At 34.5% G+C, this 19286-nt stretch overlaps 1 protein-coding gene across 1 annotated transcript in view; it reads left to right on the forward strand.

Annotated features, from left to right (window-relative positions):
• The first annotated feature begins 11886 nt into the window (after positions 1 to 11886).
• Positions 11887 to 19286, forward strand: part of LOC126975680 (N-acetylglucosamine-6-sulfatase-like) — a 32409-nt gene continuing 25009 nt past the window's right edge. The window contains exons 1-6 of the mRNA XM_050823679.1: positions 11887 to 12130; positions 12904 to 13131; positions 13214 to 13273; positions 14008 to 14208; positions 17011 to 17163; positions 18461 to 18628. Coding sequence (XP_050679636.1) covers positions 13018 to 13131; positions 13214 to 13273; positions 14008 to 14208; positions 17011 to 17163; positions 18461 to 18628 — 696 coding nt within the window. The 5' untranslated portion in view covers positions 11887 to 12130; positions 12904 to 13017. The remainder of the gene's footprint in view (positions 12131 to 12903; positions 13132 to 13213; positions 13274 to 14007; positions 14209 to 17010; positions 17164 to 18460; positions 18629 to 19286) is intronic.

Consider the following 19286-nt stretch of genomic DNA (forward strand, 5'->3'; position numbering starts at 1 on the left):
TATTGAAACCTGGTTCAGCTTATAAACGCTATTTTATATATTTTGATATTTTAGGTGATTCTGGATATGTACAATGCACTTGGATGACACCTATTTTAATTGCTGCTCCGAGTTCATCAGAAGAATATTACACTCAAATTCAATACCTTGTTCAAAAATACTGTGTGAGCATCAGAGTCCTTAAGGCCTGTTGTTACACAGGGTAATTTTCTATGATACAGTAAAAGCTGGGAAAATAGTGAACAATATGCAATTCAAATTCAAATTCAAATATTTTTATTCAAAATAGGATTTAAAATCACTTATTGAACGTCAAAATCTACCACCCATTCAAAAGAGACTGCCTCAGACCTGAGAAGAATGGGCGCAAAAAACTGAGCGGGCTTTTTTTTAATATAAAATATGAATTACAATGTAATATCGTACAATAAACCTTTATAATTAAAGAGCCTGAGGGTGTTCGCTTTATTCCCAGTACGTGGTGTCATTAAGAAAATCGTTTATGCTATAATAACCTTTCCCACACAAACGTTTTTTAACAATTATTTTAAATTTCGTAACACATTTGTTTTGTACATTTTCTGGGATCATATTGTAGAAGCATATACATCGCCCAACAAAAGACTTACTAACTCGACCCAACCGAGTAGTAGGCATAACAAGTTTATGTTTGTCCCTCGTGTGAACATTATGAATGTCACAGTTTCTAGAAAATTCCTCAATGTGCTTATGAACATACAAAACATTATCAAAATTGTATTGAGAAGCAACAGTCAAAATGTTTATTTCTTTAAATTTTTCTCTTAATGATTCTTTAGGACCTAGGTTATAAATCGCGCGAATAGTCCTCTTCTGCAGCACAAAGATAGTATTAATATCGGCCGTACTGCCCCATAACAATATACCATAGGACATAGTACTATGAAAATAACTAAAGTATACTAATCTCGCCGTATCTATGTCAGTTAACCGTCTAATTTTCTTAACCGCATATGCTGCAGAACTAAGCCTATTCACCAATCCTTTAATATGGGGGCCCCACTGCAATCTGGAATCAAGAGTAATGCCAAGAAATATAGCAGATTCCACTGGTTTTACCACCTCTCCATTTAATAAAATATTCGCATCTATATATTTGACATTTGGCGCGGTGAATTGAATATATTTGGTTTTATGATTATTTAACAATAAGTTATTGGCGCTAAACCAGTACACGATGTCAGATAGAGCATTGTTTACTTCGTCATACAAAACTTGGCTTCGTTTCACTTTGAATATAAGTGAAGTGTCATCCGCAAACAATACCACCTTGTGTTTTTTTTCTACAAGGTTAGGTAGATCATTTATATAAATTAGGAAGAGAAAGGGTCCAAGAATAGAACCTTGTGGTACCCCCATACCGAGAGGAGTCTCAGCAGATCTCCTGCCATTCACCTCGACCCTCTGAATCCTATTATTTAAATATGAGATCAGAAGATCGAGTGCAGATCCTCTTATACCATAGTGGCATAGCTTCCTGACCAGCGTTGAATGTTGTACACAATCAAAAGCCTTAGATAAATCATAGTAGATACCAAGTGCATTCTGTGATTCCTCCCAGGCCTCAAAAATATTCCTGATGAGTTCAACACCTGCACCCGTAGTCGAGCGTCTCCTAGTAAAGCCAAATTGTTTTATATGAAGTAACTTATAAGTGTCAAAGTGAGTAAGCATTTGGCTTAAAATATTTTTTCCAAAAATTTTACTAAGGGTCGGCAACACCGAAACAGGGCGGTAGTTATTCGGGTCAGAAGTGAGTCCCGATTTAAATATTGGTATAATTTGACTATACTTCAAAAACCAGTGCTATGACGTCAATAACAGAACTTATTATTTTCAAGGATTAAGGATCAGCAGTTTTTTTCATTTCTAAGGATCTGAAAGTTTTAATTATTTCTGCTGGGCTAACAACACTGAATTTGAAATTTTGTTAACATTCCTTAGCATTTTCCAAAATAAGTGACTCGGCAACACTGGTGGAGACAAGGGTGCTTAAGATGGAAACTGGAATGTCAGAAAAAAAAATCTCAAAAGTAGAAGCTACTTCCTGCTCAGAGTGGATTTTTGAATTGTTTATTATTAGATTATATTCAAACTAGCAGTCTTTCGCTCTTCCAGATTCCCAGTTAATAACTTTCCAAGTCATTTTTATTTTATTTGAATCATTTTTAATTATTTCTATAATATAATGCATATTAGACTTAGCAATAGTACATACTTTCTTAAATAATTTTGAATATTTTTTCACATATACAAGGACAATCATATACAAAGATACATCATGATTACATGATGATCTCTCACTATATAGTTCATATAACCGTTGTCTGCTCCTATGAATACCAGCTGTTGCCCAGTTGTTAAATGACAAGAGACCACCCGGGTTGACTGTCTTTGAAGTAAATATAGAAGCAAACTCTGTTTTAATTATTTTAAATAACTTACCATAGATCTCATTTGGAGTAAACTGTTTTAATTCAAATACAAGTTTGATAGTTTTTCTGAAACATTGTCTCTATATTTCTCCATTCGCCCATTGTTTACCGGAACAAACATAAACTTTTTAGTTGAATATTTTGATAATTTGAATATATTTTATTTATGTAATAATAGAGTAATATTATTTAAAAAATTTGGAAATAAACATCTTAACTGTTGCATATCAATATATTCTTGATAATGTTATGTATATTATGCACATAAGGGAACTTGCTAGAAACTAATAATCATAATGTTAACAGCAGGAAGAAACAAACTTTTTATGCCTACTACCCAATAAGTCGAGTCAGTAAGTCTTTTGTTGGGCAATGTTGTTCTTAGAGCTAACAAATAATGTTTATAATGTTAAATGTAAGAATCATTATTTGTTAATTATATCACATTAATACACAAACGTAAGTGAATTGAAGGGTACTTGTAAATAAGTTTTCAAATTCAAAAAAGCGCTAGTTTTCAAATACACAGCTCATAATGCGTCGAGAGGACTCTCTTTTTCCTATATATTATTATACTCTTTGATTAATACATAAAGGTATTCAACATAAACATTGAATTTGCCTATTGTAAAACTTTACCATTTAATGGTTTCGGCTGCAGGTTTTCACAAATGAGTTTCACTTCTGACATGTGTACTTTGTACGAACGCCATTTTTTGTGTTGTCTGGTGCTTTGGACATAGCTTTTTAGAGCCAGAGCGTTTGGCGATTAAATAAAACAACTGCTTGACTGTGAGGAATATGTGGAAGATATGATTTATTAAAAAGTTACATGATATATATACAAAATCCTTAAAACTAGTTACCCAATCACAATTGTTACTTAAAAAATATTTACAAGTTCAGAAAATACACACCAATACTAAAGCTTACATTTCAACCAATAGTAAAACGTTTCATTCAATAAGAATTGAGAATAATATTATGTGTTCTATCTCGCTCTAAAACTAATGCTATCGCAGTTTGTGTAAACTCGCGTCAAACCTCGATCATACGATGTTAATGAACATTCCGCACCTACGCTGTTGCTCATTGATTAAAATTGCATGAATAGCGATCGACCCCCCGAGTCCCGACGCGTCATTCGAGGACGCTCGGCCTTGCTGTGCGGTTGTGTAACGCGGAGCATATGACTGATCATTTGAGTATATCTGCGGTCGTCGAGAGAAAGTACGATGCTCGTACATTGATGAGATTATTACTGGTGATCTGTATGATTCTATGAGTTGATGTACAGCATTATGAAATGGTTCTTATCAGAGCTAATATTACGTTATATAAAATAAAATGTACTTTTCAGAACTAATCTTTCGGCATACGCTTATTAAAGTTATTTTGCACGATTACTATTTCTACGATCTATAATGCTACGTTACAAGTTAGATATTAGACATTTGTATTAATTGATAAATTAATATTGAAATACGTACCTAAAGCAAAATCACGCAGTCATAAATACCCAGTTTGGTACACTCCGTGTCTGATCAAGTGCATTAAAGAAAAATATAAATATAGGATGAAAGTTCGAAAATATAACAATCCTCGCGATAAACTATCCTTTGATTTATTGAAAAAAAGATGCGAGGTATTGCTAGCAAGCTCCTACGCTAAATATATTGAACGACTTGAACTATCATTACAATCAAACCCTAAATTAATTTCGTCATTCTTAAAACAAAAGAGAGGCAAAAGTTCGTATCCTTCGAAAATTAAAAACGATAACAACTCTTTTTCCCATGGGACAGACATTTGTAATGTTTTCGCTGATTATTTCTCGTCAGTATACAATTCCAATAATAGTAATAATCAAAATTCTAATAGTATTTCAAATCTTATCAACCCTTGTTGTAATGTGTACCTTGATTATAAATCTTATACAGAGGACCAAGTTTATAATGTTTTAAAAAGACTTGATATTAGGAAAGGAGCTGGAGCAGACGGTATTCCATCGATATTTGTACATAATTGCGCTAGTGCATTAGCTTTACCACTTGCACTGATTATGAACAAATCTCTTAGGACTAGTACATATCCAACCTTATGGAAAAAAGCCCTGGTGTTGCCTTTATTTAAAGCCGGTGACAAAGAGGAGGTAAAAAATTATAGACCTATTTCCATAATTTCTGTTTTTGCAAAAGTGTTTGAGCTACTTATATGTCCTGTCGTTTCATGGCACTTTAAAAGCTTTGTTACATCTGAGCAGCATGGGTTAGTGAAAGCTCGATCAACAGTTACCAACCTTGTTTCCTTTGTGGAACACATTACTGAGGCTCATGATACTGGCAAATCCGTTGATGCAATCTACACAGACTTCAGTAAGGCCTTCGACAAGGTTGATCACTCCATTTTACTAATGAAACTCAAAGGCATAGGTATAGCAGACCCATTGCTGAACTGGTTTAAATCGTATCTTGCCAATCGGTCATCAACTGTTGTTGTTAATGGTTATGCTTCTGAGCCATTTTTTGCCTATTCTGGTGTGCCTTAAGGGTCTCATCTAGGGCCTTTGTTGTTTAACATATTCATTATCGGCATCAGTAATTGCCTTACAAATTCTAAGTTTTACTTATTCGCTGACGATCTTAAGATCTTTAGAGCTGTCTCTTCAAATGCAGATGTAGAGCTTTTACAGGAAGACTTAAACAATTTGCTATTGTGGTGTCGTAACAATGGCATGATTTTAAATACTAACAAGTGTCGTGTTATGAAATTTTCTAGAATGAAAACATCTCTTGCATCAACATATTACATTGATGGTAGTCCTTTATCTGAAGTTCCTCACATACGCGATTTAGGAGTTACGCTAGACAAGAAGCTCCGCTATAATATCCACATAGATAATATTGTTAGCAAGGGTTTTAGGACTCTTGGCTTCCTCTTTCGTAACTGTAAGTAATTTAAGGATGCTCGCACTAAAATAATTATTTACTCAGATTTGGTACGTAGTATCTTGGAATACTGCAGCGTTGTATGGAATCCACACTTTAATATTTACTCACAAAGAATCGAAAGGATACAAAAGAGATTTCTTTTGCATCTATCTTACGATCATAATCTAGTTAAAACTGTTAGAAGTTACGAGGATAAATTAAAGTACTTCAAGCTTCAGTCACTTTCGAATCGAAGACAGCTCCTCGATCTTACTTTCTTATATAAGTTGGTGAATGGCGTCATTGATAGTACCTTTTTATTAGCTCAATTAAATATTCGTGCCCCACTGAAGACAATAAGGCCGTCGTCGTTTATGCCATTCGTAGAAAAAAGCACACGCTCACGTCAAAGACGCTATTCTCCAATTAATAGATTGATGTTGAGTTATAATGCTATATATAAATTATCACATAAGAAATGTATTGGTGTCATAACAACTACTGTTAATAAAGAAAAAGATAAAAAAGTTGATACTGATATATATTCAGACCATATTTCGTCATTTAAACGGAATTTATTGCATTTATATTCATAATTTTTTTTTGTAAATTATAGGCAAAAAGTATATTTTATTCAAATAATTAATAAATACTGATAAGTTTAAGTCTGTTTTATATAATTGTGAAATGATCCATGTTTTAATTATTATATAATATTATTGATCTCTTATTCATTTACGTTTAATTCAATTTGTATATATTCCGATAATATTTGCATTCATTTTAATTAAATATGTTTGTGTCTATGTTTTTGGAATGTGTGTATCACCTATAATTAAGTCAACACTTAGAATTTATTATTTATTGTAATAATGTTATTATACTTTTGTTAGTGTTTGTCTTGTTGGTGTTAAAAAAAAAATATTATTGGTTGTACAGCTACAGGAGTCCCCTTCAAGTGAAACGCACCGGCAACTTGATGTGTCGGCCTGTCCTTGACATTTTGATAGGCTGGGACGTCAAGTTGTTCGTAGGGTCCGGTAACGTGGTATTTTGGGTATTGGTGGTATGTTTGTTAGGTATGGTATCGGTAAGGTTCATATATATTATATATTAAGGTTTCATTTAATAAATATGCAGGTTTTAAACGGTCGATCGATATGTTTGTTTGTCGACCTGGTAACTGAATGGTATAAACTTTACCGCTTCGTTTGATAACACGGTACGGTCCTTCATATGGTGGTTTTATTGAATCTATTCTAATAAACTTAGACTTACATACATGACTGCATGTATGTAAGTCTTGATGAACAAATATGTGTTTGTTATTACGATGTGAAGTAGGTGAGTGTGGTTTGTTAGCTGCGATATGGGTACGTAATTTATCAACGTAGGTATAATCCAATGAGGTAGATGATGTTTGTGTGTTTATGTCGAAGAAATCACTTGGTAGACGAAGGTTATAGCCGTGTGTTAGTTCGGCGGCGCTAACGCCTGTGTCCGATCGTAGAACTGCGCGCAGGCCTAATAATACGGTTGGTAGTTCATTGACCCATGCACAGGTGTTCGTTAACCTTGAACGAAGGGCTGTCTTCAAGCAACGATGAAAGCATTCTACCTTTCCGTTACTCTTTGGGTTATAGCTAGTACTTCGTATCCGTTTAACTCCCATAGTTTTCATGAGGTTGGTAAACAGAGAGCTTTCGAATTGTCGACCTTGATCGCTTGTTAGTGTCGCTGGGCATCCAAATCTTGAGATCCAGTGATTGTATATGATATCTGCAATTGTCTCGGCTGTAATATTGTCGCTAGGGATTGCCTCAGGCCAACCAGTATGTCTGTCGATCATTGTTATCAGATAACGATGTCGTTGAGCAGAGGTAGGTAGAGGTCCAATAATATCTATGTGTATATGCTGAAAACGATCGCTTGCGTCAAAACATTGAATTTTGCTGACTGTGTGGCGTTGTATTTTACTTTTCTGACAATTTATACAAGTTTAACTCCACTTCCCGATGTCGATATTCATTGATGGCCAAAAGAATTTTTTAGATATTAATTTACGTGATGTTCGTATTCCTGGGTGAGTAATATTATGTACACTATTAAAAATTTGTTTGCGGAATTCTGTAGGTATGTAAGGACGTACATGACTTGTTGATGTTTCGCAATATAATTCTAGGTTCGTGTTAGGTACATTTATTTTCTTGAAGGTTAGTTTGGTTGTTGAATGAGTTGTGTTATGCTGCTGTCTCGCTCTTGTGCGTTTGCAATCTCGCTGTAGTCGATCGTAGGTGACACTGTTATTGTTTCTATTCGACTTAATGCGTCGGCAATAATATTGTTTTTTTCCACTGATGTGTCGAATATCGGCTGTGAATTCACTGATGAATAATAATTGGCGCATTCGGCGTGGCGTTTCGTTTGCAGTATGTGTTTTATTCATAGTGAATGTGAGGGGTTTGTGTTCTGTGAATATAATTAATTCACGTCCTTCAAACATCTTACGGAAATATTTCACTGACTTATAGATCTCTGTCATACGCTGAGTATTTCTTCTCCGCCTCTGAGAATTTCTTTGAGAAGTAACCGAGTGGTTGGCAATGATTTTCGATGTATTGTTGTAGGACGGCACCTATTGCATTGTCAGACGCATCGCAGAATATTAGCGTAAGCGTTTAGCGGAGCTTGTATTGATGCAGCATTCGGTATGTGGTCACGATAGAAATTTAACATGCCTAGAAATCGTCTTAAACCTTCTATAGTTTTCGGTTTTGAATATTCGGTAATGGCTTTAATCTTCTCTTCTGGTGGCTGTATACCGTTTTTTGATACGATGTATCCAAGAAATTTGACTTCCGTTTTGCCTAAGTTACACTTCGCGGGGTTGATAGTGATACCGTTTTCTTCCAATCTTCTAAGAACTGTTCTTAGGTGATCGCGATGCTCAGTCTCTAAAGTGGTGACCCCGAACAAGAACACCGACGGTAGGAACCCGAACAAGAACACCGACAGAAGGAACCCGAACAAGAACACCGACGGAAGAAACCCGAACAAGAACGCCGACGGAAGGAAGCCAGAACAGAAGAACACCGAACCTCTGCCCGGCTACACATCGAAGAACAGCTTCGAACAGCGACGAATCTCTGCTCTAGGAATATCAACCCAACGAAGAAATGGAAGACACAAACCAGGCTCAGCCACTCCCAGCGCCCACCGCGACAGAAATCTCCACCATTTAACTGTCGATGCGCATACCACCATTTTGGCGGGAAAATCCGCGATTGTGGTATCACAGCATTGAAGCCGCCACCGATGATCTCAAGAGGAGTCAAGCCCAGCTGACACAGATGGTGCTCGTCCAATTAGAAAAGGCTGACATCGAACAAATCTCCGACATTATATTTAACATACCGAGAGACAAACAATATTCAGCAATCAAGGAACGTCTCATATCGGTGTATGAAGAATCCGACAGCCGCAAGTTCCAGAAGCTACTCGCTGAGATGGAGCTTGGAGACCAGAAGCCTTCACAGCTACTGCGACGCATGCGTAACCTTGCAAGGGACAAGGTTACCGACTCCACCCTCCGCATGATGTGGAGTAAGCTGCTGCCAGCCCACGTCCGCTCCGTGCTCGCCGTCAGCGAGTCATTCCACGCTGGAGGAACTAGCGTTGCTTGCTGACTCGATGATGGAGCAAATCCAGGGGGTAGCAACCGTCTCCAGCCAGCCAGCATTCCGCAACTACGCTGTTGCTCATTGATTAAAATTGCATGAATAGCGATCGACCCCCGAGTCCCGACGCGTCATTCGAGGACGCTCGGCCTAGCTGTGCGGTTGTGTAACGCGGAGCATATGACTGATCACGTGAGTATATCTGCGGTCGTCGAGAGAAAGTACGATGCTCGTACTTTCATTGATGAGATTATTACTGGTGATCTGTATGATTCTATGAGTAGATGTACAGCATTATGAAATGGTTCTTATCAGAGCTAATATTACGTTATATAAAATAAAATGTTCTTATCAGAGCTAATATTACGTTATCTAAAATAAAATGTTCTTTTCAGAACGAATCTTTCGGCATACGCTTATTACAGTTATTATGCACGATTACTATTTCTACGATCTATAATGCTACGTTACAAGTTAGATATTAGACATTTGTATTAATTGATATTATTGGTTGTAGGTACAGCTACAGCTTCCCCCCTAAGGACACCTCCTCTAAAAGTGAAGTTGAAAAAAATACTGGAGACTTACCTTGTGGGGTATCGTTGGATAGGTCTTTGAAACTTCGATTCAGGTTTGATCCATGACATTTCCTTTGGTCTTTTGAAAATAATGCGGGATTAAGGAAGATATACGTTACATTTATGTAATAGCTTATACCTTATGATTACAATATATATTGAAATAACTCTTCTTGACATTATATGGTGGTAATAATTGATAAGAGGGGTAGAGCTTCTTGTGGTTAAAAAGGGGATGAATAATAAAGATAGATCTTTCAAAATCAAATTTTGAGATTTTTTAATTAGATTGGTAACGGAATGTGTTTTGTAAATATTGTGGATGAAAAGTAGAAACGTAAATATTTCTATATTTAGGGAATGTAGAATTAATTTAGCATGTGGGATATTGTTAGACAGGCCTTTTATAATATAATTTAAGTTTACCCATGAAGAAAAGTTTGTAGATTTCATAGGCGCCATCATGGATTTAGATTTTGACTCGATATTCGTTGTTGTTGACCCCAAATACCATGAAAATGACATCCATGATGAGAAGTGCTGAATTTCATAAGCGCCATCTTGAAATTCAATTTTGACCCGAAATTCGTTATTGTTGACCCCGAAAACGATGAAAATGACACCCATGAAGAGAAGTTGGTAAATTTCATAGTCACCATCTTGGATTTCGATTTTGACCCGATATTCGTTATTGTTGACTCCGAAAACCATGAAAATGACACCCATGAAGAGAAGTTGGTAAATTTCATAGGAGCCATCTTGGATTTCGATTTTGACCCAATATTCGTTATTGTTGACCCCGAAAACCATGAAAATGACACCCATTAAGAGAACATGGTAAAATTCATAGGCGCCATCTTGGATTTCGATTTTGACCCGATATTCGTTATTGTTGACCCCGAAATCCAAGAAAGGACACCCATGAAGATAAGTTGCCAATTTTATAAGCGCCATCATGGATTTAGATTTAATATAGACCTTATATTTAGAGATGAACTTATAATTCACTAATTCTTCATAAAAATACAGAAACATAATTTTTAGAAAATCTGACTGCGTACAAAATATTTGAAGTATCAAAGACAGTATTCTAGAGCTTATAAAAATATTCAAGTTCGTACAGCGATAGATCTTTTTGTGCAATGCGTACGGAGTGACAAAATAAAATAAACATACTTATCAGAAAATCATATGAATTTTAGACGATTCATTTTTATTTTTTTCTGAGATTATTTATAACATATTCATGAATTTATTTCCCGTGTTTTTTAAAATATTATATCTGCTTTCCTTACGTATTTTTTAAGAGACATAATTATGGAAGTAGTAGCAGAAAAATGATCCTGAATGAAGCCCCATTTTGCCAATTTTGTGTGAAGAGGTAACGGATAATCGTTTTTACGACATAAAATATCAAAATTTCAAAGCAAAAATTTACCGCTAATTGAAGGTAAGGAAGTAATTTATTCGTGGCAATTTTTAGTTTTGTTAGATTTAGTTTCATTTCATCACAAACTTTACCGAAAAATATCTTAATTTTGTCTGATTCGTAAACGCGTCCTTAAGAAGATAATACTAACTTTCTCTCAGGTTGTGGCTTCATCTACAGGATCTATATATTTATATTACTATTATATTATGTCCTGCTCAACCCCAATAATTGCATATTAGGAAGTTAACTTAAAATGTCGCTCTTTCAAATCTTAACAATTTTATTTTTAAAGTGATAACCCTCACTTCTGGGATTAATTAAACAAATTAAATTTGAAATCAAAATTTATGATCGATGCGGGACTCGAAGACAAGACATACAAGATTTATCAACGATATGTCACTCGAACGGTTGGCTCAGTGGAAAGAGCATATGGAACACGAGGTGTAGGGTTCAAGTCCCGCATCGATTATTGTTTTCAAATTTAATTTGTGTAATTAATCCCGGAAGTGAAGGTTATCACTTAAAATAAAATAACAAATTGTTACAAATAAAATATATATTATGGAGATCACTCTGAATTAAAATAAATAATATAATAGAAATAAATAAATGTGCATAATTTCCGGCCAAAATTTTTTCCAAGAGCTCCACCCCCATCATTTTATGATTTTATGCTCAGTATGTATGCCTTACAAAAAAAATGGATCAAAAAGTTAGTTAATTTTTTCTGGCCTGCTTGATTTGGCGCTTTTGTTGAGTTTTTCTTGCTGACCGTACTTCCTAGAACTGTCAAGTGTCATTCGAGCGAGGTCCCGAGTTAAGTTGATGGTCGACGCCCTGAACTTATAGTAAATTAATATTAGGTCGAATTTGTAACTTGTAGTAATTGTAAGGTTTGAGGTTAAAAATAAACCTAACTAAATTAATATTTTTCAAATTAAAATAATATATTTAAAAAATTTGTTGTGATTATTATCATGGGTAAAAAAGGTGTCGCTGGTGTTATTATGGACTGTTATAACGACCCCTTTAAATGGTAGGTGACTGGTAAATTATTAGTAACCTCGAAATCTATTTGGGTTGCGACATAATATTTTGTAGTTGTGTTGCTGGAATTGTTTTTATTAAAACTTACTTCTACTTATCTTTGTTATATCGCTAGAAGTTACGTACTAATTTTAAATAATAACCTCCCATAACCTTAAGAATTTATCGGTGCGTATATTACTCAAGTACCTAATTATAGCCAATATTCTGCTATGAGATTACTTGTTATAATAATAATATAAGAATAACATAAATTGGCTTGTATCATATTGAACTAAGTACAACCAAATCAGTATCTGCCATCTAACCAGTAGGTATCTAGTTCATTACTTCTTATTCTTAATGTATAATAAAGAGTCATAACTGTTAGTCCAGAAAACACTTGACTCTATGTTTGATGGATAATTCTAAATTGAAATAAATTTTGAGTGCTTATAAAAAGGCAGGAGCTCCACTTCCCTTTTGCTCCAGGCTCAGCCTAGTAAACTATATGACACTATTTGGATCTTTAAATGTGTAATAACTAAATTGACTTTTATGATGTAACAGTTGTCAATTAATTAACTTATTTTAGTTGGATTTTAAAATATAATTCTTATTTTCTTATGCATGTGACAACATGATTTGCTGAGGACTTGTTATTCATCCATAGGACATACATATAACATTGCTTTGAAACTAATCAAGTGCTGAGGACATTAACCTCCTTATCTTAACTTTATCTAAATAAAACAGATTGATTTCACCATTTAATATTTGCAGGTCTGTTGTGAAGAGTATCACATTTTTTGCAGTTGGAATAATCATTGCAAGTGAATGCACTGGCCTTGAAATGATGCCTGCTATTCCACAATAAGGAAAATACAATTTTTAAAAATGTTTATTTTTTTAGCTGTTACCTTACTAATCTTACAAACATGTTCATGTGACAAGAAACCAAATTTTGTTATATTTCTCACTGATGATCAAGATGTTGCCTTGGATGGAATGGTTAGTATTTAATATGTTGTAGGTAATAATTGACTCAATAAAGATGTGATGTGCTAGAGCTCTGGTTTTATTTTTATTCCAGAAACCTATGAAAAATGTGCAACGGTTCATTGGAAATGAGGGTACAACATTCACTAAATCTGTAAGTTCCTGTAATATTATTGTGATCACTACAACAATATTGAAGATTATAAAAGTGTGCCATGTTGTCTTTTTCCAAAAGAGTATAACAAATTATTAGATCTAATCCAATAATTATACTGACAAGATTGAAGCTTACCCTAGAATTGTATATATATTCTTTATGACTTGGAATATTATTAACTGGACATTCAAAGAGTGAAATTCTGCAACTTTGTATATAATTTAATTGTAAACAATCCACTAAATCTTCCTACTAATTGTAGGAAGTTACTTCTGCTTTTGAGAATTTTTCTAACATACCAGTCTCCTCTAACAGCTTTGTGGAGTCACTTTTGGAAAATGTTGATTTAAACAAGTATTTGTTTTGCCAGGTCTCAGGCATATTTTTTCGAACAGTAGTCTTTGACATCAAGAAGTGATTTAAATTTCTATCTTCAATAAAAATATATGAATTTGAATTTAATGGCACAATATATTGTGTAGTGGCCAGTGGTGTAGAGACACAAGAGACATATTTAATTATCTTGAGAATCTTGTTTGACTTAATTGATGTCCCCCAGAATGATATAAAATTACCACAAAATTTGAGAGAAGAGGTACCTTTAAAATTGGAGTGTCAATCTTTTGAGGTATCACAAAATATCAGAAACTAAACTTGAATAATAAAATCTATTATAATGACACTTCACTGTTGAGACTTGGACAATAATAAATTAAATTTACTATTTCTAGTATGTGACTTCGCCTATCTGTTGCCCAAGCCGTGCAAGTCTCTTGACGGGTCTCCATGTCCACAACCATCTTACATGGAACAACAGTTTGGATGGTGGATGCTATGGAAGATTCTGGAAACGACTAGAAACACACACTTTTAGCAATACATTGAATGCAGCTGGTTATAGCACCTTTTATGCTGGGAAATATTTGAATGAGGTATGTTACTAACTTCAATTTCATTAGACTCATAGATCTACACTTAAAACTGTTTTATAATAATATTTGGTTTGCAACAGCTGATTCAAAAGTGACAGGCTGCTGTAAATTAACCACTTCAGTGATTTTTAACATATGGAAATTCTTAGGAATGAAATTTTGAATTGTTTTATAATTTAAAGTGTCAGTGTCCATTTTATTTCTAAATATGATATGAGACAGAAATGGACTTTAACATCAATATTATTAATGTCTAATTAAAAATTTCACACCAGTAATAACGGCTTAGTATACTGACTGGGGCTCACTTCCACAGTTTTGTACTTGTGAAATAACGGGAATACTCACTTCTGACCCGAATAACTATCTGTTTCAGTGTTGCAGACCCTTAGTAAAATTTTTGAAAAAAATATTTTAAGCCTAATGCTTACTCACTTTAACACATTATAAGTTACTTCATATAAAACAATTTGGCTTTACTAGGGGACGCTCGACTACGGATGCAGGTGTTGAACTCATCAGGAATATTTTTGAGGCCTGGGAGGAATCACAGAATGCACTTGGTATCTACTGTGATTTATCTAAGGCTTTTGATTGTGTTCAACATTCAACACTGGTCAGGAAGCTATGCCACTATGGTATAAGAGGATCTGCACTCGATCTTCTGATCTCATATTTAAATAATAGGATTCAGAGGGTCGAGGTGAATGGCAGGAGATCTCCTGGGACTCCTCTCGGTATGGGGGTACCACAAGGTTCTATTCTTGGACCCTTTCTCTTCCTAATTTATATAAATGATCTACCTAACCTTGTAGAAAAAAAACACAAGGTGGTATTGTTTGCGGATGACACTTCACTTATATTCAAAGTGAAACGAAGCCAAGTTTTGTATGACGAAGTAAACAATGCTCTATCTGACATCGTGTACTGGTTTAGCGCCAATAACTTATTGTTAAATAATCATAAAACCAAATATATTAAATTCACCGCGCCAAATGTCAAATATATAGATGCGAATATTTTATTAAATGGAGAGGTGGTAAAACCAGTGGAATCTGCTATATTTCTTGGCATTACTCTTGATTCCAAATTGCAGTGGGGCCCCCATATTAAAGGATTGGTGAATAGGCTTAGTTCTGCAGCATATGCGGTTAAGAAAATTAGACGGTTAACTGACATAGATACGGCGAGATTAGTATACTTTAGTTATTTTCATAGTACTATGTCCTATGGTATATTGTTATGGGGCAGTACGGCCGATATTAATACTATCTTTGTGCTGCAGAAGAGGACTATTCGCGCGATTTATAACCTAGGTCCTAAAGAATCATTAAGAGAAAAATTTAAAGAAATAAACATTTTGACTGTTGCTTCTCAATACAATTTTGATAATGTTTTGTGTGTTCATAAACACATTGAGGAATTTTCTAGAAACTGTGACATTCATAATGTTCACACGAGGGACAAACATAAACTTGTTATGCCTACTACTCGGTTCGGTCGAGTTAGTAAGTCTTTTGTTGGGCGATGTATATGCTTCTACAATATGATCCCAGAAAATGTACAAAACAAATGTGTTACGAAATTTAAAAGAATTGTTAAAAAACGTTTGTGTGGGAAAGGTTATTATAGCATAAACGATTTTCTTAATGACACCACGAACTGGGAATAAAGCGAACACCCTCAGGATCTTTAATTATAAATGTCCGCCCGTAATTGTAAAAGCCCGCTGAGTTTCTTGCGCCCATTCTTCTCAGGTCTGAGGCAGTCTCTTTTGAATGGGTGGTAGATTTTGACGTTCAATAAGTGATTTTAAATCCTATTTGAATAAAAATATTTGAATTTGAATTTGAATAAGCTTGAAGCGCCAACCCACACAACACCACAGTATCCCCAGTTGTATCTTCTCTTGACACATAACAATGTACTTTCAGTTTTGAAATTTATATATTGGTTTGACACTTTAGGTAATAGGTTGGTATAACTCTTGTGATTCCTCTGGTCTTATCAGAGAGTGTGCGCCATGGTGATGGCATATTTTTTTTTTTTTTATGGAATGGGAGGACAAACGAGCGTACGGGTCACCTGGTGTTAAGTGATCACCGCCGCCCACACTCTCCTGCAACACCAGAGGAATCACAAGAGCGTTGCCGGCCTTTAAGGAAGGTGAATTATTAAAAAGGTGAATACCATTAATTTAACCATATGTTTTTTTTTCTACTTTTCCAAAACAAAAGACTTAAAATTAAACTATACAAGAAAATAAGCAATTGGTTAGTGATACTAGAAATTAAACAGTATGTTATGTTTTTAAAGTGATAACCCTCACTTCAAGGATTAATACACAAATAAAATTTGAAAAACAAAATTTTATGAACGTAGCGGGACTCGAACCCACGACCTCCGGCGTTCCGTGCCGGTGCTTTAACCAACTGAGCCAACCGTTCCAGTAGCGTATCGTTATAAAATCTTGTTTGATGAGAGTTGAACAAGCAACACCGGAGATCGTGGGTTCGAGCCCCGCATCGTTCATAAAATTTTGTTTTTCATATTTTATTACTATAAATTAATTAGAACATAACTGTTGTAATTAATTATTTTAATTTTTATGAATAGATTTCTCCATATTTTTCTATTTCAACTTGTATTATTTACAAATAATATCTCAGAACTATAAATCTATAACCGTTTTTTTCTTTTTCATGTAAGGAACCCAAAAAGAAACAATTGAGTAATGCACTCATTATATTCTTATGTTTACTTAAAAATTATAATGTTATTAGTATTTGTTTTGCATTTCAGTACGGTGTAGAAGCAGCTGGTGGCCCTCAAACAGTTCCCCCTGGTTGGACAGAGTGGCACGGTCTGGTAGGAAATTCAGTCTACTATGACTACACCCTGTCCAACAATGGAGTACCAACACATTCCACTGATTTGTATCTCACTGATGTTATTGTAAGTATTATATTGTAATAATGACAAAGTGTGTATAAGTGATACCTCATCAAAGTTTATTTTTATTTATTTATGTTCTATGTTCAAAAATATTTATTACTGCCTAAGTAAGAATTGAAATTTAGTTTAGTATGAAATGTGCAGTGGTTTGACGTAAGTTTCAAATAGTTGAAATACAACATTATGGCGAAGAAGTATTTTTCGGCTAAGTTTGAAAGCGAACAGTTGCTTAATGTAGATTTTGGCTATCTTCGTTTGTTACAAGGTTATAGCCGTCATCTGTCAATCTATCAATGACTGCACGTTTCATACAATCGAGTTAATCGCTTTTTTCTTAGAGAGTTTCGCTACGCTGGTAGTGAGACTATTAAATGAAGAACACCCATGCCAGAGGGCCACACTCTTCCATATCAATCAATTATAACAATTATAACAGCAATAATCTTAGGCTGACAAGTATTTACAAAAAATATTGTATATTACAATGACATTACATAAACAGGAATGTTAAGTCGATGTGTTTGTGAGTCTGTGTGAGTTTAGTTTGGATGAGTGTTTGTAATTTTTACTTTGATAATATTCTTAGGAAAACATAATTATATTTGTTGAGTCAACACTACAAAAGTAAATTCTATAATTTAATGAAATTCGTGCATGTTTATAATGATGATTAGAACAGTGCGCAGTTTTAACTCTTACTTCTTGGGTTTGATTTATTATTTTATTACTTCCTAAAGAACTACTTATTGTTTTGAGTAGGTTTAGCTAAAAGTTTTACTCTGTATAGTTAAACAATAGTTATGCAGTAATTATTCGTTTACCTTAGAATTAGATCATTTAAACGTGTATGTTATAGACTATGACAGCTGTGAAAACATCGAAAATAATTGAGTTTAGAACTAACCTTTATTTTGAGCAATGTACGCACACTAACACAAAGAATTTCGTAGATTTAGTACTGCTAGTAGATATATTGTCACTTTACAAATATTGGTCTTAACACCAGCTATTTTTGTGTTGGATTTTTTTAATAGGTATCATATGAGTTACATAGTTGTTACATAATATCTGTTATAAAGTATACATTGGTACAAAGTAAGTAACTTTAATTTGTCGTGAGATCCACTCTCCTTCCCATAGGTAGTATGTCTGTCTTGTATTTCCTGGTCTTTATATAATTTTTATATGGGATTGACTTACATTGATGCCTACAAACAACTATTAGGTACCATTAGCTTATATTTTTGGGTGTAACGATCTCTGTAAATGAGATTTTGATTTATTCATTAAATGACAGCGAGACCTGGGCATCAGCTACATCGAGAACCAGACGGAGTCGCAGCCCTTCCTCATGGTGCTGGCTCCCCCGGCCCCGCATCAGCCCTTCGAGCCCGCCGCCAGGCACAGAGACGCCTTCCTCAATGTTACTGTCGTTCAACATCCCAACTTCAATGTTGCTTCAACGGTATGGTAACTTTACATTAAATAAACCCTAATTATTTGGGCCATAAATTCTGTACGATAGAAAAATTTAAGAGTTTCAATTTATTTTCTCAATTTCTTATTCAGAAAGGTATTTTGATGTTACAAAGATCATTTCCCGCCATTATGCCGCATCCTTTGCGCCAATTTCTTAACAAATCATGTTAGCGAAACAGTCCGTCCGCTGTATCTGTTTAAGTTTATGATTTTGTTTCATTTAAAAAATCAGTATCGACTAAGAACACGTGGCTGCTGTTCTAGCAATAGTAGATATAGTTCTCAAAAGAAGAAAAAGGAATAGATCCGAGTCCGACTATATCTGCAATCACATTCGTTCAATATTTAAGAATTAAAAATTTGCTAAAAACCAATTATTGATGATAGCTTTGGTGTGAAAAACTATGAAACTGATTAATTTGAAAATCATGTCTGATAAAAAAAAATATATAACAAAAAAACAACAGACTTCTAAAACACTATTTCAAAACAATAGATATAATATTATGCACTAAAAAGTATAAAAATAAGTGCGTATTTCTATACAATCTCATTTATTAATCTAATTCTAGTTACAATAATGGTTATTTTTGGAATCGGTGTCCTTCCGCCGCGACCCGCTCTCGCCTCCTCACGACTCAAGC

The sequence above is a fragment of the Leptidea sinapis genome, chromosome 37 (genome assembly GCF_905404315.1).
Source record: "Leptidea sinapis chromosome 37, ilLepSina1.1, whole genome shotgun sequence".
Taxonomy (NCBI): Eukaryota; Metazoa; Arthropoda; class Insecta; order Lepidoptera; family Pieridae; genus Leptidea; species Leptidea sinapis.